Source organism: Odontesthes bonariensis, chromosome 11, assembly GCF_027942865.1.
Source record: "Odontesthes bonariensis isolate fOdoBon6 chromosome 11, fOdoBon6.hap1, whole genome shotgun sequence".
Lineage (NCBI taxonomy): Eukaryota > Metazoa > Chordata > Actinopteri > Atheriniformes > Atherinopsidae > Odontesthes > Odontesthes bonariensis.
Genome location: NC_134516.1, coordinates 16,793,563 through 16,819,341, shown reverse-complemented (window position 1 = coordinate 16,819,341; position 25,779 = coordinate 16,793,563). Strand labels below are relative to the sequence as shown.

At 41.8% G+C, this 25,779-nt stretch overlaps 1 protein-coding gene across 6 annotated transcripts in view; it reads right to left on the bottom strand.

Moving 5' to 3' along the window:
* ncam2 (neural cell adhesion molecule 2) overlaps positions 1–25,779 on the bottom strand; it is a 332,410-nt gene that overhangs the window by 71,123 nt on the left and 235,508 nt on the right. For all 6 annotated transcript variants that reach the window (XM_075477736.1, XM_075477734.1, XM_075477731.1 and 3 more), the window contains exons 3-5: positions 17,816–18,022; positions 11,886–12,029; positions 9,457–9,594 (exon numbers count right to left, since the gene is read on the bottom strand). In XM_075477736.1, the coding sequence (XP_075333851.1) occupies positions 9,457–9,594; positions 11,886–12,029; positions 17,816–18,022 (489 nt within the window). The remainder of the gene's footprint in view (positions 1–9,456; positions 9,595–11,885; positions 12,030–17,815; positions 18,023–25,779) is intronic.

Below are 25,779 nucleotides of genomic sequence, written 5' to 3'. Positions count from 1 at the left end.
CTACAAAGAGTTTGGTCAGTGAACGTCCTGAATATAAAAAACTAGCTGAACTTCTGTCTGCCAAATAAAGATCAAGACTAATCGACATATTACAGATTTAAGTTTTTATTGCACTTTAGAAATTGTGGGTTTGTCATATGTCCATGTTACAACGGATTGTCAGCGTGAAGATAAAGTGAAACCATGTGAAAAAATGTCCGAGTTTCCTGTTAAACGTGTGTGATTGTAACTGTCGGCATTCACTGTGATCCGATCAAACAGAACGGGTTCAAAACGTCCTTAAAACGATCACTCTGTAGGGGGGAAAAAAAACGCTGATGTGTTTAATATTCTATAAGAGTAAACAATCCTATTTGGTGTAGAGGTACTGAGAGTTAATTAATTGAATTAGTCCTCAGAGTATTGTTTAGAGGACACTTCAATCTAAAAAAGTGCTAGATATCAAACATGGCTAAAAGTTTCATTAAAGTGCTGTTTTGGATGAGGAAGTCATTTAGAAGAAAACATTTTGCATACTTGGTATAATGAATGGGGAATTCCAATCAAAGCAAAGCCTCATCGTGGATACCTAATGAGACAACGCTGCGGTGTCTTCTTAAAAGATCAATTATAGTAACGGCAGCAGTGTGTATTACGAGCAAAAGATAAAACTCTTCACGGTACATCTAAATTCCACGGTGTCTAATCTAAGCGCCGTCTCCTGTTGTGTTTTTGTATCATTCATTTGGGGGGAAAAAATAAAGAAATCAATGAATATTTCACGAGTTGTCTTTAAAAATCACCACACAGTAGAAAACACAGGCCAGATACAGCCCACACACACACACACGCACACACACACACACACACACACAACGAGGTGCAGGAAGCTTTACGGGGATAAAGATGGCTTCAGCAATAATCAAACACTACGAGTTCTTTCCAATACTATTGACTCAGAGAGTATGAGAAGCGAGCATCTGCCTGACACGTTAACCATTGATTTCAACACCAGTAGATCTCCACTCTCCAGTGTCCCTCGACTCCGGTGCAACACACGCCCACATCAGTGAGCCTCGTTGAAACAGCCCCGTTAATGAGACACGCTGCCAAGCTAAGAGACTTCAAAAGAGCAAATCGGCAACAGGCTTTAAGAATCCAAAAAGAATCTGGCAGGCTTTATGAATTCTTCATGTATTAGTCACATCCTTAAAACTTCAGAACCTCTGTGGAGATAATGTGAGGTTTAAAGGCATCCCCAGAAACTCAAGTGTAGACTGCAAACACATTTTAAGGTGCAAACTAGGCTTTGACTGATTTAAAAAGCATCCATAAGGAGCTAAAGGGCTTTTTTTTTTTACATTACCCACTATTGGGCTTCAATGAAGTGAGGATCGGCCGTGTTTAGAAGTCGTGAAATATCATAACAGCATTACAGCTACTTGAAATTCAGCAAGTCACTGTTTTGAGACCAGACCTTTGCTGGAGTACTTAGTGAGGATTTGTTTTGCCCTCTGGATTAGTGCACGCGCTGGAATCACACCAGCCGTTATTGACAAGAGGGAACATAATGTAACAGAGAAGTGTGTTTACATTCCCTTCCTGAACGCCCTTCCTGATTGATGTCACGGCAAAATAATTTAATAAGTCTTGAAGGACACAGCCGGTGGTTTTCACCGACAGCTGAACGGGGGAAAAACTGTGGAGTCTGGTGTGTGAGTGAGGGAACCAACAATTTGGTGCATGTGTCGAGAAAAGACATGACAAAGCCCCCCTTCTATTCTGCTTCGTGAAAAAGCAGAGGTGTTTGATTAGATTTTGATTTAGATAAGATTTATTAATTGGTCATGTATACATGTATACACACGAAATTTGGTTATGACGTCACTTCGGTTTTCCCTTCTGCAGTGAGAACGCAAACACACAAACAGCCCCTAAAGGCCCGCGCAAAGCTCGTGTTTACGGATTTTTAAAGTGGCGATTAGAGATTCAGAGGTTAAGGTTGCTAATCTCACCCCGAAACCACAAAATTATAATAGCTGCATTCATCTCAAACAGTCGGAGGGTTCCTTTGAGGGTTTTGGCCCTGGGGAGATACCTTCAACAGCGTTTTCTCAGTTTGACTTTAAATGGCAGATAGAAACTCTGAGGTGACACAGCGGCGGGAGGTAGACAAGTCAAAGTTTCAGAATTCCCCCATCACACATGAGCTCGACATGAGCTCATGCATTTTTCACTCTTCTGTGTTTCGTTGACATTTATAGAGGTTAAAGTTAAGAACCCGTGGTGAAATGGGCAACATTTTAGTGTCGTGCTCATTTAGTCGACCAAATCACTGTCACCTGAACAAACTTCCATACAGTTACCACACTTGTGTGAGTATTGTAAAACTGGCCAGATTAGCTTGGCAGAAACATCGGAAGCTGGGCTACGTCAGGCCATAAGATCCAAACACCCCTCATAATGTCACTGGACTCGGACCACCAGTACAGAAAAAAGTGTAATCGGGACACAGCGATGTCGAACTCCTCCTTTCAATGATCAGAGATCAGTCTCATTTCATCAGATTCCACAGTCTGGGATAAAAAGTTACCTCGTGCTAAGAGAGGACGGAGTGGACCTCAGACTAACGTTGCACAGAGCGCGATTCAGTTTGCAAATGACAGAGTTATGCCAACATTCTACCTGTTTCTTTCATTCTTTTTTTAAAGCGTGTTCACAAACGGTAGATCAAAAGCTTTTTTCGTCACTCATCTTTGCTTACTTTTGAGACCCCCACCCGCCCGAAATGTTCCGTATTCTTCTCGACACCGTGCTATTTTGCCCTCGGGTTGATTAGCCATTCAGTGGGTGGCCCCTTTTTACTCGACACGCCATCATTCTCATCTACGGTCCGCTTTGATGATACACTGGAGACTGGGAGCTCCAGCAGTTCAGCGGAGCTTCATTCGCTGTGTGCTTATGGGGAAATAAAAAAAAAAAACAACAAAAAAAAACACTCTTTTATGAAGTGGCTCATGAATATTTATGACTTCACATGGGGTGAAAGTATACAGTAAGCTATTTCAACACTGCTTTCAGACAAAATGATGTTCTGCATGACTGGGTAAAGCATAAATAGTCACAACTGAAGCTGTCGCCCTACATCAAAAGAACAGCGTGGCTTATCAACGCCAGAAGCTGAACATAACTGCCCAAAACCCAACTCAGATATGGAGATCGAATCGAACTTTTGCCATACAGACGCAGCGGCATTCAATCAGCCAACCAATAAGAAAACCAAATCAAGAATACAATATGCAATTTCAGGCCAAAAAGAAAAAAAAGAACAAAAAAAAATAAACAAAACCTAAAACAGCGATTCGAGAGGCTTACACTCATAAATACATAATAATCAATTAAATAATCAAAGCTATTGTTGAAGCCAATTATCAAAATGACCCTTATTCTTCAATCAGCGACATACTTCACTTTTTTTCTTCAGTATGTCTGCTCTGAGCTGGGAAACTCTCTGTCGCCTTTTCCTTGACAGTGTCATCGAAGGAGAGTTTTCTGCCAACTGAGTCATTAAAATAAAGTTGGCTAAGTGCTCTGAGGTTGACCTGGGGGCTTTTTAAACTCTTTCAGGCACGGAACACTTAGAACTGCCAGATTTATCTGCCTCTTACAGAGCTTGTTTGACAAAGTGCCCTATTACATTTATGCAACTCTTATTGATATGTTCTTCTGAGTTTGTAGTTTCTAAAAATGAGGTTTGGGGGTCGATCTTATGCATCAATAGACAAAATCAAGGAGTCAAATGTTGATTACAAAGATTAATTGATTGGGTGAGTCAGTGGGATGCATTGAACCCCACGAATGAGATACCTTTTATTAAGTTGTTTTGCCTTATTTAAAGGGATCATATGCCAAAAAAGCAAAACGGACAATTTTGAGTCCAAATGGTGAAATAGGTTAGCATTGAAGAAAGAACAACTTTCTTGGAGACTTTAAAACACAGTCCAGGCTGATTTTTGTTGGATTCCGTCTCGATTCAGCTCCCTCCCAGTTGGCTGCAACTGTTATACGGACAAGAATCAATGTCCAGTCCAATTTTTGCACAAAAGAGTGTTTTAAGTGCTCCATGTCACACCTCGGGAGAAGTGGAGACCAAAGATGCCCTGTAGCTACATCTGTTAGCTTCTTATCCCATCTTCCTTCTTCCTCTGGGGGTCTTCAGACAGAGAAAAACTGGGCATGTGGCTTCTAGCCCCCCCCCCCCCCCCCCCCATGGGTTTGTTTGTCTCGCCTCATTCTGCTATATCCCACGGCACCACAGCAGATAAGAGCGAACTGTCTGCAGCTGATTGATAGAACATGTAGTCTGTGGCATTCATTGACATACCTGAGCCTCCTAACAATCTATTCCATCTCCATTTGTTTGTGCTCAGGGCCATTGTTCTTCGACCAATCCAGGATGTTGTCAATGCAGTTTATTTTCTGGTAACCAGCGAGGGTCACTTTGGAAACTGCTGCAGCTCTTCTCGTTTCAGAGGCAGACAGCTCATATTTGTGTGCTCCACGATATTTGGTGGGATTCAAGTGAAGTCCCTTCCCTGTCCATCACCTTCATACCAAATCGGTGCTCTTTTATACCACAGACTACATAAAGTATCCCTGAGCCATGGGACAGAAGCTCCAAATTTGCAGTAGATTGCTGGGATATTCCAAGTGAGCGAATGAGTCAAATACTAACACTTTTATTTAGCTTTGCTTTGTCTCACCAACTCTTGAAAGAGTTCTCATGATTAATTACTGGTGCCAAACAGATTTCCTACAAAGGGTTCATTTATCTTTGCTTTTATTTTTTTACTGAACATGAAAACTTAAATCAATCCCGATAAAAAGCCTTGACAGTAAAACAATCAGATTTGTGGTGCTTCGGTAATCAATTGTCATTCGACAGCATCGCCTCTTACGGTCACTAATCGATGAGGAGCGAAAGGCTTTACGCCTCGCGTGCTCGCGTTTCTCTCGGAGGAAAATGTCAAATCAGTCACTGATTTGTTTGCACAGACAGGAGTTTTGTTGTTTTCTTGTGCTGCAGCACATGGAAATAGCCTTTGGTTTCGATGGTCACATGTCGACAATAACCTCAGATTTAACAGGCAAAAAGTTGTCAGTTGGAGGTTGGAGGGGTTCAAGGATGGTGCCACAAACCTGACTGAGAGAAATGCATTACTAAGTGACCTTACTATAAAATGCCATTTTTGCATCCGTTTTGCCACCGTTTTACACTATTTGATTAAGGCATTCATATAACACGGTTAGGGGTAAGGTATTAAAAAGTATTTTCTTATAAAATAATTAGGAATCAATTGAAATGAAAATTAAATTTGCCCGAAGGGAAACTCTATAAAAAGGTTAGGTCTTTAAAACAAGGTCATTAAGAGTAGGAAAACATTGTGGCTTGCAGTGAAACGTCGAGTGAAGCTCCCTCAGGCGGAGACAAACATATCAATCTGAACGTTGTGCTGGAGGACACAACAAAAAAAAAAAAAAGTTCAGATTTCGTCCTCAGCAAAACGAATGCGCAGTTTTCTTTTCTGTGACTTTTTATGTTGGATTGTGCCGCTTTGCATTGCTTCGACCTGGGTGGATTCCTTTGGGAACATCTAAGACTTCGTCCTCCACATTTTCCCCTCCAAGATTTGCCTCAATTATAACTAACAATCAAATAGCTTCGAATGAAAACTTTATATTTAGCAAATAAAGTACGAACACTGACACAAAAGAAAGCTGTGTAATGTACAGAGTGCATGTACAGTGGTTCTTTCACAGACAAAGCTCTTTCATTTACTGTATTATTGGTGTTGTTCAGACGGTGTAATTCCATAAACATGTTCCAGAAAACGTTTCCCATAGCTGTAGTGATATTCATCTAATGGTCATACATTCAAGAAAAAGAGAAATGCTTTTCCATACATTGAACACTAGGGGGCAGAGTTAGTGAACAAGACTAAATTAAGGACCTAACACAGCTGCGTGGAACGTCATAACGCGCAGGATCATCTTAGTTTAGTGCTGTATTCCGCGTCCGAGTTAAGAAAAACAGCGTGAAGAGGTGCGTTTTAAACAAAACTGTGATACTTTCCTAACCCGAACCGAGTCGTTCTCATTCCTAAACTGAACCAGACATTTGTGTTGCCTAAACCTAACAGAACAGTTTATACGTGCAACAGCAAAGTGCAAGTGAAAAGTAAATAAAAGGGAAAGGGAAGAGTTTTGCGATTCTGGGCTAATCCACTCTTCCTCATTAGAACTTTAGTTCATTCATAAGTAAATAATCCAGAATCGTGCTGGAGCCGTTTTACGCTGTTTTAACAAACCAACCGTATTTTCTCCCCCAAGAATGAAAACAGGTTGAACGTCTGCTTTCAGTTTTATTACTGTGCTTTGTGGTCATTTTGTTTTCCATTCGACTGCTTTGCTTTGTGAAATGTTGTGGTTATCATTCTTTTTCATTGCTTATGCTCTGTGAAATGTGACAGTTTTGTCTTTCTTGTTTTCAGTATTTTATTCTCATGAAATGCAAGGTTTTCAGCTTCGCACAACAAAAAGGGGGTACTCCTGTACCAGATGCCCCGCAGCAATGAGCTACTCTGAGCAGAGAATCAAAAACTTTCAACTGCAAGTGCTCTATGTTGTTCATTCGGACAAAGTGTTGCGACTGATAAGATTTTGTCAGCTTCGTGATAAATGTACTGTGCAGCATTAGAGTCTCTGTGAGAGGCAACAGAGGAAGTCTTCCTGAAGAAAAGTAAAGTTCATCAAACGACTTGCTCTGGGTACGGCTTCCTCAGAGAGTGAGCTACCTATCACGATGCCCAGAAAAGTGCTGCACAGTCTGTCCCATCTCAGCACCACATGGCAAGTGTTGCATCGCTGCAATAATAGGTTGTGCCTCATTGAGCAGGCTTATTGGATCCTCCACACAAGTGAGGTGAGTGGTGTGCTAAATTGAACGCAATTCATACTTTTTGAGCAGAGGCCCACTCTGCTATTACATTAGGTGTGTGAGAATTACAAAGGCACAGACAATATTGCAGCTGTTCGACCGTTGCAAGACGCTTGTGGCCTCAGTGAAATCACATTTCAATCGCTGCGGCAGTCTCGGGTCACTCAATGTAAATGAGGACAAATGGAAAAATTAAACTGACGTCCTTCGATTTTTCTTTTTTTTTTTTCCTGATTACAGTATCCGCAGGTACTGAAGTTTTCAATCAAACAAAAGACTTAAATGAATCGAAACGAAAAAAAAATAAAAATCACCACGAATAGAAGCTTTAAGAGAAAACTAGCCAGGAATGAGTCGGTGGAGCTGAATCCGTCAAAGCTGACAACTCATTTGGAACGCATGTTTGACATGAATTTCAAGCTTGGTTTGCGCACGTCAGGAGGTGCTGTTGACTTGACTGCAGATGATCTAAACGCTGTAAACAAGCTCTGAGATGTGTCAAGCTCATGATGTGGTGCTCCGGTAACAGGCTCAATAAGACTTAAATCATCGTCAACAAACTGACAGCTTACAAGGTGCAGCTCAGTTTTCAAATAGATCAGCATCAAAATGCTTGTTGAGAAAAATAAAAGGCTTCTTTCACTTTATTCTCAGTGTCAGACCACTGATCTTGATCTCCAAAGCGTACAAATCTGTGTTCTATTGCAATCACTGGCTGCTCCTGAACAAGCCCCGATGACCCTCTCTACCTTTAACTTTGGGCACCTCCACGTGTGTCAGAATGAACAGAACGACCGGCGTTCGGTTTTGAAAACAACAACAGCACAACTTGTGCATGCAGAGGAAATTCCACCCCGATTGCATGTTAATCTGTTGACACTGTGAGGAGTAGAACGCGTGTGCTCGGAATCTAAAATGGGTGTTATTGTTGGTTTATGTGAATCGTGGCGGCAAAGACAAGCTGTGCATTTTTCATGTTCCTTGTGGAACAAAACATTCCAAGCATGCAGCTAAAGATTTATTATCCTGCGGACCCTTTCCGCCACTTTTCTAATTTACTCAGCGGGAGGGTAACAATCCAAGAATGTTCTTAGGAGACGGCCTTGATACCATCCATGTTCAACTGGGATTATTGTTTCTTTGAAATAAAAGCATGAAGTTTACAGATATTTTATCTTAGATTAAAGAAGGTGTTCCAACGGTTGCTTCAGTTAAACACATTTTCTGCCAATTTTTTTATAAATATTGTTGTATTATTGTACGTATCGTTGCCCATTTTCAATTTAGACAAACATGCATGATTCATTTCATCATATTTTGCTTCCAAGGAGCCAGACTTTCTCGTATTCTTTCCAAGTGGGCTTGAACACTTCTCCAGGCTTTCTGAAGGATTCTCTTTGGACTTTGGCTGCTTTTTCACACATTTTCAGTCCAGACCTAGCACCCATTGTCAGAGGAATAACTCAAGGAACTATTAGCCTGAAACTTGATATCTCAGCAGGTGTGCAGTGAGTCTGAAAATTTGAGGAAACCAGATAAGTGGAGGAACAAAAGAGGAAGTTTAAGCTTAGAAAAACCTATCTGCAGGAGATAAAACAGTATCTGATAATTATGTCCTTAAGAAATAGATAAAAATACAGCAAAGACCTGATACAGGACCTTCAGTTGATCCATCTACTGTTCACTGTAGCCTCATCAGAAATGGGCTCCATGGAAGGGTGGCTGTCAGGAAGCCGTTCTTAAGGAAGGGAAACAGGGAGAAAAGGCTGAGCTGTGCCAAAGGACACAAGAAGTGGACTGAAAATCAGTGGCAGCAGGTCTGATGGAGGGATGAATCCTCCCCAGAGCCCAACATTACTGAAGCAGTGTGGGATCATGTTGGCAGAGAACGGAGCAGAAGGCAGCCAACATCGAAAGAGCAAAGAGCTTTGGGATGTCCTTCAAGAAGCCTGGAGAACTATTCCTGAAGAAATGACAGAAAGCTGGTCTAAGAGGGGTTCAGGCTGGGTTGAAGAGTAAATATGCTTACCACAAATATTGATGTCCACGCACATTAGAACAGTACAAATTCTGTTTTTGCCTTATATGCTGTGTACAACTCCGAATGACCTCTCTTCAAACCGGTTCTTTCTTCACTGATATATATATAAAACTGGCATTACATTAAAAGTAACTTCCATCCTCTCTTGTCTACGTGTTCTGTCTGTGGGTGTTAGGGGTGGGGACCTGGCGGCACCTTACGGTTCCATAACGCTTCTGAGGGTAGTGAGCCTTTAACCGGAACATAAATCTTCATCACATTAACAGCTAGCATGGTCCCAGTATGCTTGTTTTTTTGAAAAGCTGCAATGTGAACTCGGACGTCTGGATCAGACTTGGGGTTTTTCCAAAATGTCTTTTTTTTGCTAAGTTTTCCAACTTTCAAGAGAAGGGAGTGCTGATGCACATACGCGTATGTAGGACTTAAAGCTGCGACTCACCGTTGACCACCACGGCTATGTCCACAAAATCGATCTCCCCGCGGGCCTCCACGCTGGCCTCACAGCGGTACACCCCCTCGTCAGCCTTGGTCACCTGATGGATCTGCAGGTTGTTGTTTGCCAACACTTGGAACCTACCTTCACAGCATGGGCGGAGAGGAGGACAGACAGAAAGCAGAAGGCGGGGGGAGAGGAAACGACAAAAGAACAACAGTGTAAGACAGAGGGAGAGGCGAGATAAGAAAGTTAGGGAAAACAGCAGGAGAAAATTGCCATCTCCGCTCTTCAGCAGTTAGACTGTCAATCTTCAGTTCAGCACATTTGCCTGATAAAGTCCACAAAGATAAACACTCGCGCAATTACAGCTCCGCGCTATTGTGGCCACTGTAAGATTGGCCGGGACTACTGAGGCCTCTATCTCATTTCTCTCCAGCAAAGATATTTATAACAAGGCATCGCAATTAGAGTGAAATGATTAAAGAAGAAAAAACCCGCCTCTGGATTTTTCATCACTACGCTGCCACTGAAGATTTGAATTTCAATTAAAAATGTGACAGATTCAAGGATTCAAGGGGTCACTCTTTCTAATCAGTGCTCTGATATTTGCTTTTTTTTTTCTTCCAGAAAGGAGGATGGGCAAGAAGCAGCATAGATCACGGAGGTGGGGAAGATGAAATAATGACTCCTACGCACTGGTTCTCACAACCGCACCATCCTTCTTTAGGAAGAAAGTATCACTGAAAGTAAATCTCTCCTCTGTGTGATCGTCTCCTACTACCTGTTCTCTCTTTGTAAATTAAGTCGACCATCCCTCTGATATCACAGGATTAAAGTGAAAAAAAAAAAAAAAAGGGTTGGATTTCCAGGGAGAGTTCTATGACATCATCCTTTGTTCAACAGGGATGGAGGATGAACAACAACATGAGTGAATTTTGTAGGGAGAAATTGCAGTACAACATAAAGACATCCATGTTTTATTTCTTATTTTTGTTTTATTTTTCACGAGATGCAGGGTGCTGGTTTGCTTTTCGTCTCACGGGAAGCAGCGTGTTCGGTGTCACCATCCAGCTGCTCCATAATCCATCCTCTCAGAGGCTTGTTAACATGGTTTCTGTTCAAATTAGATGCCTCCTCCAGGGCTGATGGGGGTTTCTATTCATAGAATTTTACATCCTTGTCTTATTATGAATCCACACAAAAGGAGGAAAAAAGCATTTCCTCGAGAACTGCAATTTCGGCACGTTAACAGGCCTTCTCAGCGACAGAGAGAGACGAACGCACACTGGGGGCTCGGGAGCATTTGTCATCCCAATAAGCAAAGGCGTTTGGCGTTATTTACATTCAAAATGTAATTCTCTGAGAATGCTTCCTTCCACAACCTTTCATCATCATGTGAAAAAAATAAAAATAAATCACTGGAATAATCAGCACTGATTGATAAGTACTACAAGTGTGTTCTGCCCTGTTATAGTAATGCTCTGCCTGCTATTCCACAATACAAAATCAACGATGTCGTGTACTTTAAAAGCTTTTATCAGTGACAACATCTTGGGTTCAGTCTCGGTCTTTTGAAGTTCAACGTTATAAGCGAGAGAACGGCAGAACGATGTATGCTCATACAGGAGCACCCGAAGCATCCATTGCTTCATCATCCGTTTCGTGGTAAATGGGACAATAATTTGCTAAATGAACAGCGTGGCATATTTTGAGATAAATCTATTTGTGAATTTTTTACAGAGGAAATAAATCAAGGGAAAAGTTACTTGCGTATAAATGGGAATCTTTTCATCTTTTGTGACTCAACATAGAATGCTGATTTAAGATACGTAGCAATGGCCTCTTTTTTTCCCCCCATCCATAGAGATGCAGTTTATGGTCAAACCGTTGGCCCAATCCACCGCAACATGTCAAACAAACATACATAACGGTGGAGTTCTGCACACTCACTGGAGATTGCAGGGATGGCCAAAGGAGTGTATGGACCTTGAGTTGTCTTGAACATGAACACAATGTTTATCTGGAGATTAGGGGTTTGAGTGCACCACTTCAGATTGCGTTTTGAGGCGTTAAAATAAGGCATCGTGGAAAAAGGAGAAGGGTGAGAATTCATAGCAAAGGCCCGACACGTTAAGCAGCTGAAATAAATGATGGCCTTCAGTTTTCTTTGTAATAAAATTATTTAAATAGGAAGACGAGTTACTAGGCAATAGTCACAAGGAATGCAACGCGTTTGGCAGTCGGCTTAGACATTCTTCAACAAAAACAAGCCAACATTTCAGAGGTCGACTGAATGAGAAGGAGAATAAGAGAGCATAACTATTACACAACTATTCATCCACATAAAATGGGAACAAAACAAACAAGACACAGAAATGGCGAGCAATACAATACAGATGATGTAAGAGAGAAAGCAGGAGATCAGAACTTACTGTGGTGTTCCTCTGTGATCTCTCTGTCCTGGTAGTACCACACCACTACGGGCACCGGTGAACTAATGACATCACACACCACCTCTGCCGTCTCACCGTGGCGGAACTCTTGTGGCGACTGAACATCCCGGAACGTCAACCGCTCTGCGAGATCAAACAAGATGGAGATTTCCAGTAAGAATTCAGGCAACTCACTGCCGGGTGTGAACATCAAAAGAGAAAAAAAAAATGAAAGGAGATTGTTACTCTTCTGTTTTGTGACAGAACCTTTTTTTTTCTTTTCTTTCTTTTAAATACATCTCCTTTTAATTTTCTGTCTGCATTGCATCCCGTAGGAAAATGTTCCAATTTTACGGCAGTTTGTTGCTCATGTTGATAATGCAGGCTTAAATATCGGGATGGCCAAGTGGCTGTTTCAGTGGCTGAAGAAATAACATGTAAAAAAACCCTACTGATAATTTAGTAGAACTAAGCTGGTGGTCTAATCATCTTATCAACCCCCAAATCTGGTTCAGAAACATTTTTCCCAGGTTTCTTTTTGTACTAATTTTTTATTGATTTTCACAAGCAAATATCAATACAATAGACAGGAGCACGGTTGTTGAAACTTACCCTCCCTCCCCCCACCCCTCTACATGGGAATCAGATAGCATCTATAACAGTTCACAAACAGTTACGTTAGGTTTTCTTTAGTAACAAGTCTTTAACTCTGGTTATTCCATTGGACCAAGTTTGCATCGTCCTTGGTTTGGCACCATTTGTCCTTGCAGAAGAAAGTTCAAGATAAAGAATGTCCAAAAACATATGCAGCCAGTGTTCCAGCGATAAATTGTGGGGAGGTAGCCAAACCTGTACAATCATTTTTTTGGCCGCAGTCAGACCAGCAAGCCAGAGTTTTCTAGACCTTTCATTCATACAGATTGGAGAGTCATCATCCAGAAGGTGTAGAGCAGGGTCCATGGGCAGTTTAAAGTCACATATATCTGACAGAGTCCGTACAACAATTTTCCAAAAATTATAAATCTTAGGGCAGTCCCACATAATATGCATGAAAGTCCCTAAAGTATTTTGGGAGCAAAACATACAGAAAGGGTGTGGTGCCTGTCCCATTAAGTGTCTAATTCTGTTTTCCCAGGTTTCTAATAGAATAGCTTACTTGCTATTCTGTTAAAAGAAGAAAAAGAAAAAAGATTTTAATTCTTTTTACTGTACAGAGCTGCACCTTAAAGCTGCCGTCGGCAACTTTTTTTTAGTTATATTAGCTTGAACTGTCATGGGATTCTGGAAGGAGAATATTAAATAGGCTGTTTAGGAAAAATCCCGAATTCTGTAGCTCCCTCTGAAGCCTGTAATCGTGCTTGCAAAAATCGAGTGCTCCCGGCTGTTTTTAACCAATCAAGTTAGGGTGGAGGAATCCTACCTGTCAATCACAGCTTGTGCACACGCTGGTGAGCGTGAGTCTGCCCCAGCTTGTGTGCGCTCACACTGGTGTGAACTCACGTGCACAACCTCGTCCACAGAGGGGGAGGGACCTGAAAGTTGTATCAGTTCGAATTTTCCGACTTTAGACTCGCAATTTTGAAAACCTGCCGACGGCAGCTTTAAATTAGAAACACTTCGGCTGTGTTCGAAACCGCCTACTTCTCCTACTATTCCTACTAGTCATACTTTTTTAAGTTCCCGGATGTACACTAGATGCATACTAGATTCGCCGAAATGTTGAGTATTCATCATGAGGTTACTTGTCACACTCAAACTACCCAAGATGCAACGTAACGTTGCCCATCGCCATTTGAACGGTCAAATTCCGTTAACGGGACGAGAGCAGTCAAAACGGCATAACCGGAAGTGCGTTGCTCACTGCGGCTAGCTTTACTAGCGGCGAATTCGTGGGAACAAAATTGTAAATAGCCGGTATTTTGTCAGATTTTCAACACCTTGGGGGTCTAAATGACTACTTTCTCGCCTGAAAATGTGTCAAATGTTGCTAAAGTTATATATTTACAGAGTTTATAGCTTAAGCGAAATCAGCTTTTCAGGCCGGCTGATTTCGGCTCGGGCAGGAATGAAGTGCACTGTGTGTAAACGCTCTGCATACTGTCAGATAGATGAGTATGCCGTTTTCAAGTATGTAGTATGTAGTAGGCGGTTTCGACCACAGCCTTCGTCTTCGCTCCAGTCTCTTTAAGCCCCTCCTCCTAAAAAGGCCAAGCCGGCTGATTGGTCAGCAGAGAAACGGTGGAATGCTACTAATGAAAGCAGCTACTATCTAGGCGTTACGCAAACACGTCACATGGTGATGAAGACCGGTTAGTCCTGGATAATAATCGTGACTAGTTTCCTATGCTTTGCAAAAAATATCAGACTCCATCATTTTAACTCATTCAGAGCAGACGGTGCCTTTTTAAGAGGGGGCCTTGAAGAAGGGAGCTAAAATGGAGCATTGTTCTACTAATTCTACTAATTATTTGGAAATATAATTAGGGCTTTTTAAGACGTGTAAGTGTTAAATGGTCCTTCAAAAGACTAACTAAAAGTCCCACATTTACTGGACAATTTAGCTAATAAGATAAAAATGCAATGGTAGCATTGCTTCTGGAGAAATACCCACGAGTTCACACAAGCAGGTGAAAGAAAAACAATGCAATAATATAAAAGGAATGGAATTTTGGGCTTTACTCGGAAAAAAAAAAAAAAATCAAGAGAAAACTCTTTGATTGTTTGCGGGGAGCCAGATAAGATGATTCTGATGAAACATGATTCTGAGGAGAAAGAAAAGTGGCCGTTTTAGTTGCCGTCAGTCATAACCATCGCGTAAAACAACAAAAGCAAATCAGTTTTTCTGCAGGCTTTCTGTGGCAGAATTAGAGGAAAACACAGGGAGCCTTTGATTCCATCCATCTTGGTTTTAGAATGACTTCAGTCATAGATTGCACTTGCTGCCAGTTGAAAGCTGCGTCCTCCTGCTTAACAAACATTTGGTGTTTTGATGAAGGGCTTTTATGAGGTTCTTGTACCAGCCCTTCCAAACAAACAGCATGCCTTTCCTCTTCGAACCCGATTCTTCGGATAGGCGCCTCTGATGTGTGCCAGAGTTGGCTCCGCTACGGTTGCAACCACCTGCTATCACCTGCATGCTGCATCGTTGAAGGCGTGAATAAATCAGGAACAGCTCCCATATCAGTCTTCTCCGTTAGCGGGTCTTCAGCCTTAGCATTTGGCTGTGTGATTTATGCCAGACTGTTCCCTAAAATGAGCTTTTACTCCCCGACTGCACCCTTCGCCTGTGAACGTGTCTGGCATCTCACTGTCTTCATTATCTTCAAGCATGTCTTTGCATGTTTTTGTCATTCTCTCGGTTAGTTTCTCATCATTTCCCCATCATTTGTGTTCCCATTTCCAAAATCAACTTATACACCCTCTGTGTCTCTCTCTCTCTAAAGCTTGAATACGTTTGCTGACACTTATTCGTTCTCTTTGTATCCATTTCCTGCCTCCTTTGTAGTCGTGCTACTTTACACGAGAATCAGTAAGGGAAACATCCTCTCTGGAGTAACACTCTACTGCACACTTGACACGAGCAAAATTAGGATATACTCAGCACTGCAGAGTTCCTCTTGTGTCGTTGGAAGACACACACTGAAGTTAACAGTCTCAGATAAGTAAATTCCTCTGGACCCGTCTCAACTGGGATCTACATCTGTTCCTGTCTTAACCAGCCAATTTAGAAGGTTTTGGAAAATGGGCTTATCAGCCATTATGGTCATGTTCATTAATGAAGTGATGGGGAATGGAAAGAACTCGCTCAGATATTGTTCTTACTTTCTTTTTTATCATGAATAGTAACTCCTGCCACTTAGCGTAGTGCTGTAAAACACGAGACTACAGCAGTTAATTAAAATTAACGTGGCTTTTATAACTTAAGATTTCCTTCAGATTCATTTTCAGGCACATTAAAGAGTGTCTTAGAACAAGAACGAATCAGCGCCCAGGCTAACAGCTCTGTGAGGCTATGCTTCAGTTTACATGCCATATACTAATGCTAAGCATGTAACATCTTTCACTCTCTGTCCATCTAGACAAATAGCTACCTCTCCACGTATACACCAAGCTATATATATATATATATATATATATATATATATATATATATATATATATATATATATATATATATATGTATATATGTATATATATATGGATGGATGCTCATTTTTCTTGTACAAACATTGTAGCACTCAATTGTTTAGTTTACTTATAAAAATAACTATTATTTGTAATCATCATATATAGCCTTCTGAATTGTAATCGAGATCTGAGGTTTGTCTGAAACCATGGAAACAAAGGCTATATAGTTTTTTTTGTTTCCTCTAAAGACCATGCTTTAATTTCCACAACGCTGGGTCAAGCAGAAAAAATAAATAAAATTAAATAAAAATCGGCCATATGTTGACATGTCAGGAGCAACTGGTAGGATTCAACTCTGTCTTCTGGGGTCACGAAAGATAATGTCCAATGTGTTTGGGTGCAACAGGTCAACCTGAGGAGTCGTCACGTGGCCGTCTGAGGCTTTAAGCAGGTTTTCATCCGTTTTCCGCTCGTGCAATCCACATCGCGGGCCGAGGCGCCTGGTTGCCATGGAAACAGTGCTTTTAGGGAGCTGGTTATGCGGTGAATGAGGCGATGGCTGAGTGGTGGCAGGTGTGATTGAGGCTGTGATGTCTCCCCTAATGCTTCACGGCGAGAGGATGAAAAGACAGGCATGCAGCAGGTGAAGATTTCCTGAGTGTGTGTCAGCATACAACAGTGTGTGTGTGTGTGTGTGTATTGGCTAGTTGTTTAGAGTTAAATCTTGAAGTTCCCTCCAATCAAATTTGGTGTAGGCTCCAGATCAAAGCTGCAGTGTTTCAGAGTATCTGGTTAGTCACATCTCAGGTGTGACTTCTCTTAGTGCAGATCATGTTAATCCATCCCACGTCACTGCTCTGTCTGAGAACACAAGGTGTTCGAGTACTAAGAATTTCCTTGCAAGGATTAAAAAAAAAACTTCATAGATTCAGAATTTTCATATTTTATTCATTGTTATACTGTACTTGTCAAGCATTTCATTACCCAGCATGGACATCTAAATGCTCTTCTGTTCCAAGAATGCTGAATCCTTTCATTATTTATGCTGTGCTGGCTGGAAACTAGTAACATTTTTATAAATCAGATACTTCAATCAGCCTTTAAAACATCACGTGTAATACTAATCTTTTGGTTGTAGAATACAATTACCTCTAAGTTGTAAAAAAATAAAGCTCCGGGTTTTTTTTTACAAGAAAAAGTGTACATTAATAGCAGCTAGTTACTTTATCTTTGTTCGTGTCTTCTTGTCCACAGGAAGTACCAGCAATGAGCTGGTAAGGGTTGAGCTGGATGTCTTGCTCAAGGACACTCTGAAGGGGCAAATAGTAGTTAATTTACTGCTTGCTGTTAAGATAGGATCTGTGATGGGACAGTCTCTGTAATGACCGAGCCACCCCTCGCCTTATAACATTCACTTTTTGCCCTGAAAATAATAATGGGTCACCAAGGCAGGTTAGGCCCAGTGCCATGTCCCTCATTAAGTCTGGCTGGATTCAAGTCCTATGGCATTGCGAGCTGTCATGATGCCTTAATTGCAAGAATGAATATAAGAAAAACACACTCAACCAAGCTCCCGCATGAAGTCAAAGCTATACATGGATCCGAAGTGCACGGACACACAGATAGAGCTTGTGGCTGTGAGTCAGTTGGGAATATGAATCAGCCTTCTCTCTCTCCCCGTGATCAAACGCTAATGCGGGGGATTTTTTTCCCTCTTCATGTCTAATTCTCCTGGGAAGGCGAATGCAAAGCATCTGCAGGTAAAAGAGTGAAACGTTGGTGCACGCATCAGGCGAGCTTACGGTAGATTTCCAGCACCACCGAGGCCTCCTCCGTGTGACCGCTGGCGTCGGTGGCCTGGCAGCGGTAGATCCCTGCGTCCTCGATGATGGCGTTGTAAATGATGAGCCTGGATCGCGACGTCTCCGTGTGTAGTGCCATTCGCTTAGAGGGCACAATGCGCTCACCCTGGGGGTTGTACCACTCCAGCCCCACTGGCTCACCGATAGCTAGAAGCAGAGAGGAAAAAGACTAAATAAACAGATGAAACTGAATTTGTTTTATTCATTTTTACCAAGCAAATCAGGCTGAGGTAATAATTTCTGATTTAACCACAAGCAGGCTTTATATGTTGAAAATTCAACCTTGAATTTGACAGGGGAAATCTTGCTGTGATAAACTTGCAATGAATGGATGTACTTTAGAAATTGGTCCAATAATACAAACCTTCAACCTTCTAGTCTCAGGATTATTTGTGAGAATAGTGAAATTACCCTTGAATGTCATTTACTTGGGATCTGAATGAAGGTGCTCAGCCTTAAACATCGGCTCAGTCAGCAGCTCGCAGTTCGGGTAGATCACTTCTTTTCTTATTTAAACTAAGCAAATTATTCTATTATGTGTGGGGATATTTGCCCCCATATTGAAAAAAAACAAACAAAAAAAACAACATTATGTCTTAAGGGACAACCAAAACTGAGAAAAAAACACCTATAACAAAAAGAAAAAGAAACCAGAATAAGCCAGCAAGCTGCTCCACGTCAACAGATTCTGAAAAACAATTCATCCAGACTTTTGAAGCAGATGTGCTGCTTCTCAATGAGTTTCACATTCTCTTCTGTATCCCCCAGCAGGTTTTCCTCCCAGTACAACGGTGTTTCTGTTACCGAGCAGAGGACTGTTGCTGGAACACGTTGAGGGAACAGACGGGCTGAAATGACATGATTATGTCATAATTCTGAATTTACACAGCTGATAAGTCTGTAAAGGAATCGGTACATATGCAGACTGTAAATTGCTCTATTATTCCTCAGATTACTGCCTGTGCGTGCACTGACACACACGGATACAAGCATAGAAACAAGTGATCAAAAGCTAGCTCGAACCCTGGCGTCCTTCTGCGCCCTATGAAACGAGAACTCATCTGGCTACTTTGGGAGATGATAGGGCCATCTGTGAGCAGACGGCGCCTCTTGCATGCAAAGTCTGAAAATAAAAGAGGGACTGTGGAGGGCCATTACTTGGCTTATCAATCAGCTAAAGCCTGAAACGAGAGAGAAGACAGATAGAGGCTTGTCCAGTTACCTAGACACAACTCACTTTTGACATTATTATGGAAACGGGAGTTTAATGCTTTAAACCTCAGCAGCAGAGGTTCTGCTCAACAGCTCCCTGGTGTAAGGGGACAGCTTACATGGTGTATAACAAAGCTAAACCATGACAAATTTGCCGGCGCTTCACAGCAAACATTCAGGTTCCAAGCCACACTAACGCGAACTCTGATCATCATTACATTCTTGGCATGGGTGTCTGCTACCTGTTCTTTTCGAAGCACACACATCTGAGCACCCGCTGCTACCCAATGGATTCTGGTGGTTCATGTGGGCACTCGCAAGGAACAGATAAGTCCCCGGCAGAGCTGCAGGCGTCTCTTTCTACCTGCTAGCAATATAATCTTATCTCCCTTCTACATTATACAGTCTGTTGACAGCACAAACAGTTATGTGTTCGAGCTGACGCAGGGAGCACTTTGACAGGCCCATTTGATTCACAGATGATCTGAGAAGACAGGAGAGTGTAGCGTGCCGGCCTCCCTCCGCGTGCCTTTGCATCTGCATCAATAGCTGGTCTTAAAATCTGCATAAGCTCTGGTGTTACAAATCATTCCTGGCAAGAAAGAAAAGTCAGTCACTTCGTGTTCGAAAGGTAAAATGCTGCACCAAACGAAGAAACAAAGAAATCTAAGGGGACAATACGTCCTACAATATTTATGATCCTCGATTGAAATTTCAAAGCGGCCTCCTCGGCTCCTGCACAAGTAAGATTACCAACTACAAATGCCCCTTGGTGCCGGAATTTAGCAAGCAGAAGCCCAAACACTCCCTGTCATCCCCTCGGTGGCTGGCACTAGAACCTCATAAGTAATTGATTTAGGTCTCAGGGGAAGAAGATAGCAGGAGAGAAAATAGATCTGAGCTGGGAGGGAATCTCGCTGGTCAGCGTGCATGATGTCAAAATGATCCGGCCTCTCTTCATCCACTCGTTGGCCCAGGGGGAAATGTTCAGCAGGTCTTCTGGGACAGCCAACGATACCTTCCCTGCTTTGCTTATCTAAAGAAAACCACATAAAAACAAATGCTGCTGAATCTCGTTTGACTATTTAAGGTGCCTCTGTTTGCTACTCCTGCCAACGGTTGCTCTGGCTCTCGGCCACTTCGCTCACATGGGAGGCTAACCACACACCTAAACCCCATTTTATTCACCTCCTTATTTGTCATACCCTGAGCACAGGTTCTTATCTCAGATAGCGGCTCTCTGTTTCCCAACATCTCTAATTACTAATCTAAATGCAAAATTGAGCACTCGTGAACTATACTTCCACGATTAGGTGCTTGTTTTTAATGATTGCTCACATTTGGCTTTTGTTGACATCATTGCCACGGTGATTGCAAGTAAATTTTACAGTGGACCGGAGGTGCTAAACATTGGAATAGCCCAAAAAAAATACAGCAGTATTTCAGAAAAAAATTAAAGGCTTTTGTATAATTAGATCATCTGAAATATTGCATTTTTTTGGAGGGGGCTGATATATCAGTGGGCAATCAGAGAGAACAAGACTGTATGTAATTGAAATGAGACGAGTTCAAGGGAGAGTGTTATTTCAGCTACCAGTGAGATGATGAAACACCATCCCACCATTATCCATGAGTAGGCCATAATACAGTGGGAAGATTTAATTTGATTTTCTTTAATGTTTGGGAAGCCATCACTTTATCTACCTCTGCTGCAGCTGCAAAATGAACCAAATGCGGGATATCATGTAAATAGGAATACATTAGTATCTGCATTATATATGCAATACAAAGATTGGCACTTTTTGACAAGGTTTTGCTTTGTGAACGGTATTTTAGAAAGTCAGGTGATGCAAATTTAAAAGCTTGATGAAAAACTTGAACACAAAAAAGAAAAGAAAAAAATGGACCAGACTGAATATTTCCCTAAATTCAACAATTGACCTTCTAATACTGGCTCAGTACCTAATGAAGAACCTCCTTATCTCTATACTCCCTATATAGACCAGTGAGCAGTGCTGACCAACACGTCATTGGGGTCATCAGATGGGAACCTCCTTCAGTGTTTCGTCTAGTTGGGCCCACGACACCAGCAGGAGACTAGACAGTGATCAATGGCGTCCCAGAGTCACTCCCCTAATGCCAGCCAACACTGCTCCTCACACCACAACAACCATCTTTTCTTCCACAAGCAGCATTATTATCAGCTACCCCAGCCTCTAACCAACTGCACACCAGTCATAGCAGGGTGGGAATAAAAACCCAGGTTCGGGTAGGGGGTAATGAAAGTATAGAGGGTGCAGGACAAGACACACTAGCAGATTCAGAAGACAAACTCACCTAAACGGTCCTACAGTCACTAAAAATGCCAGTAAATACAACTCACCTGAAAAGGCCGCCTAGTTTCAAAAGGCTCACACGGGCCACACTCCCCACTTAAATACATCCTGGATTTCTTCCTTGCTTCTCTCAAGAGTCTGTTTACCCTAAGTGCTCTCCCTGCTGGGCCCCCAGCTACTATTGCTTCTTCTAATCGAAAAAAACCACTAACTGGCCCTTACTGCCTTATCTGAAACTTCCTTCACCATTTTCCTCACATTCTGTCCACTTACACCCAGCTCCCTCAATAATGAGAAAACAGACTTTGCAACAAAGCCTCTACATCCTACTTCCACTGGACATATCCTAACTTTCCATCCTTGCTGCTCTGCTTCTGCCCCCAACTCCACATACCTAAGCTTTTTCCTTTCATATGCTTCTGCTACTAATTCCTCCCAAGGAACAGTCAGCTCTATGAAATAGGCTCTCATTCTACTTCTAGACCACAAGACTATATCAGGCCTTAGATTTGTAGAGGCTATTTCCTGGGGAACAATAAGCTTATTTCCTAAATCTACCTGCATCTCCCAATCACAAGCATCATCTGCCTTGCCTCCTTATCGTCTTATTAACTTTCTCCCCCTCTTGAACAAACTGAATTGCCACTCTCTTCACCTTAGACCCTCCTAAGTTTACCTGCCTTCGTTTATCTTCAATACCTGCAGCTAAGCTTCTTAATACTTGGTTATGTTGCCACGTATACCGGCTTTGTGACAGACCAACCTTACAACCTGACAAAATATGCCTTAGAGTTGCAGTAACATAACAACAAACATAACGGGTCTCCATTTAACCAGAGTTTTAGGTAACCTTGTCCAAACAAATCCAAAGCTATGGGTTATTCTGAGCAGCTGAAAAAAAGCCCACGCAGTTAACAGGAGGAGTGGAGATGAGATCTGGAAGACAAAGCAGTTTTTTGTGAGAGCCATTCATAGCTCTCTGTTTGACCAAAAGAAGAACTGAAAGAAGATTTAGCAGCGGTGGTGCCCTCTTCTAGAGGAAAACCTTTATGGCATCAATGTCAGACGTTTGTAAATGTATATCCAATTAACTCCAATGTAGTGCCGGGCGGTATACGGGTTCACACCGAATACTGGTTTATAATTTCATTATGATATGAATTTTTAATATACCGCCATACCGGTGTATTTGATTACACAACGGGGGGGAATGCTGCGTCGCGCAACATTGTTTGAGACGGGACCCTTTTCAGTGTTGCGCTTCTAAACAGGCATGTTTACTGTCTATTTTTAACGCTATTTAAAAAATACTCGTATTCATTAAGCTGCATTTCCTTTGCCTGCTCTCCCTCCGTCTCTGTCAGTCACGCGTCTCTCTCCCATAGCCTACTCACACACACACACACACACACACGCACACGCAGCCCCTCCCCTCCGTGCACACCGCGTGTGTCTCCATCAGCGAGATCATGCCTGGAAGCTTGCTAGCTTCAGCGTCGCATTAGATTAGCTCAATTGAAAGAAGACGGCTGGCGGAATTCAAAAAAGGTTGGTATCACATGCAACTTTATAAAGTCACACATTAAAAAGTCCTATAAAAATATTTTTAATACAATGTTGTCCCGTCCCGACCCGACCCATAGCAAACAAGCGATTACGCCTTCTTTATAAAGTTAACTAGTCGCAAGTTTGCCGTAAAAAAAAAAATGTAGTTGGGTTGTCAAGGTCTAAACACTAGCAGCTGTGAATCAAATAAAGTAGGTTTTTTAAACTCTTACACTGAATGTTTGCTGCTTCAATCCAGATGAGTATTGAAAAATATTTTCCGCGACTGAAAGAGAGACGTGCGTGTTGAGGATGAGGAGCAGCCTGAACCGGAGGTATCAGTCTGAAACAGCTGAACAGTCCCACCAGTGTAATTAGCTATGTTATTAATTTGTTTACAATGACGATGTGAATATTAATACAATAAAGTTCTGTGTGACCAATTATTAACAAAGGAATTATTTTGAAGAATTTTTATTTTAATTTTTAATTCTGTTCTCAATCTGTAGAAAATGCTGTGAACACCTAATTATGCATGAAAAAAAAATACCGTGATATACCGTGAAACCGTGATACCGTGAAAAAATACCGTGATATGTATTTTTGGTCATACCGCCCAGCACTACTCCAATGTACTTTGGAAATAAATCCAGAGGTTTGATGAGGTTGAGACTGAACTCTTTGGCTGCTACAAGGAAAGGTAAATCCAGGAAAAGGGTGCAGAATTTTTTTAATTTTCTTAACTGTTGAGCACAGGGGTGGATTGATCATTTCTGGGCTTGTGCTGCAGCCAATGGCACAGTGAGCATTTCACTGGCTGGAGGGAAGAAGCCAACATCAGACCGCGTCTCAAGGTCTTCAATAAACCTCTCAGATTCTTTTAGCTACGCATCATCAATGTTTATTGCATTTAAATTAAAAAACAAATAGGTTTTGTTGCTACAATTATAAAAGGAAATGTTTCATCGTTTATATGCCTTTCAGTCACCAGATCATCACACTGTACACTGGAACTGTCCCTTTTTCTTTGGAGTTTGAACAAGGTATCAAAAATCGCAGCCTGTAAGTGCTTCAGACCGTAAGCTGTACAAATAGATTCAACTGTTAGAAGTTTGCATTGTGATCCACCGGAGGGTGGTACGGGATCGGCTGGGCCTACCCAGCCAGCCAGCCAATCAGTAAAAGACTCCAATGTCGCTGTTGCTCCGTTGCTACCTAAAATGCAGGAAACTGGTGAGCAATGTCATCCAAAGAGGAAAATCCCAACACCAAATAACCCGAGTAGTTGTGTTTGTAAGTACTTCGTAAGGCTGTTTGTTGACTTTGTTACAAAGCATAATTTATAATGACGACAAATCTGCAGACTCATCTGCTCGCTTATCGCCCGGTTGAAGCAGCGGAGGCACCACTCATCAGCGAGTGAGCGTCTGGCACAGTCAGCCACAGCAGGTCCGTTGACAGAGCCATGTAAAATGCCCCGATGACAATACAGCAAAGACACGTTCACAAGAAGAAATGCATTTTTATTTCAAATTTGTTCAAACTCGACATCTGGAAAAAGTGACAGCCTTACTGTCTCCACTGATATCTGAAACAGTTCTTGTCAGTTATTTGAGGCACCGTTATTGAGGCACTTTCCTACATTGTGGCAAAAAAAACAAGGTAATAGTAAGGAAAAAAAGAGACTCAAAATACAAGGTGACACAGGTACAAATGCATTTTTGTCTCCCCAACGTAGACTATCAAGAGCCAACTATTTTCTAAGGACAAACTCTACATCTGTAGCCTTCCTGCCTGCCAACTATTTTTCTTTCAGCCTCTTACTCAGCGCGTCACCTTTGTCCCCCTCATGTCTACTACCCAGCCGTGGCCACAATTCAACTCTCCACTTACAAAACGGCCTGTCAGAGCACTTTTTGTAATGCTATACATGAACTTATTTTGCTCATTTGCCACACACATTTTATCCTAAAAGCAAGTATCGGTGAATAGTCGACAAAAACACGACAAAATGACATGAATTCTGTGAAAATGATGTGACTGATGTGTAACTATTGAACTACTGGTATCTACTAAAAGTCTTAAAAAAGCAGCTAATGAAAAAAACCTCATCTCTACATCTATCCATCAGTTAAAACCTTAAAGCATGCCGCAAAACGTTTATTGGCAGATAGAGGCTGTCTGGTCATATCTCTGTTTACTGAACACTTCACAGACTTCGAGTACGCTGCTCTGAAAGCTCAGGCTCGTAGACCATCGTTGAACTTTGAACAAAACATTTCCTGACAAATGCTATTCACCTCAACACGAACGAGATGTCCTCCAACTGCCCTGTGAGAGGATCAGGTGATATTACCGAACGCTTCACATCAGTTGATGAATTAAACATGAGCTGTGATGGACCCGTCAGCGATAAATACTTTTTATGGTTTTGTTGATTTTGAAAAGCAGCTCTGTTGTGAGCACAGTGGGAGTTGGCGTAAGGGCTTCATCACTGTCGTCCACGACTGCTCGTAGATTTGATTCAACAATATAATCTAATTCTACATTACGTGTGTGTGTGTGGGGCGATATTTGGGACCAAATATGCAAACATCAGAGTAAGAGATGCCAGAAGTGTCCCAGCTACATCTGTTTAGTGAGAAGAAACCAGAAAGAATGTAAAAAGTAAGGCTGGGCAACGATTAAAATTTTGAATCTAATTAATCACATGATTTTCCTGATTAATCACGATTAATCACATTTGTACGCAAAATCCAAAAATTAATTCAAAAGTAGTGTATAACTTTTAGCATTTAGTTTTCTTTTAAA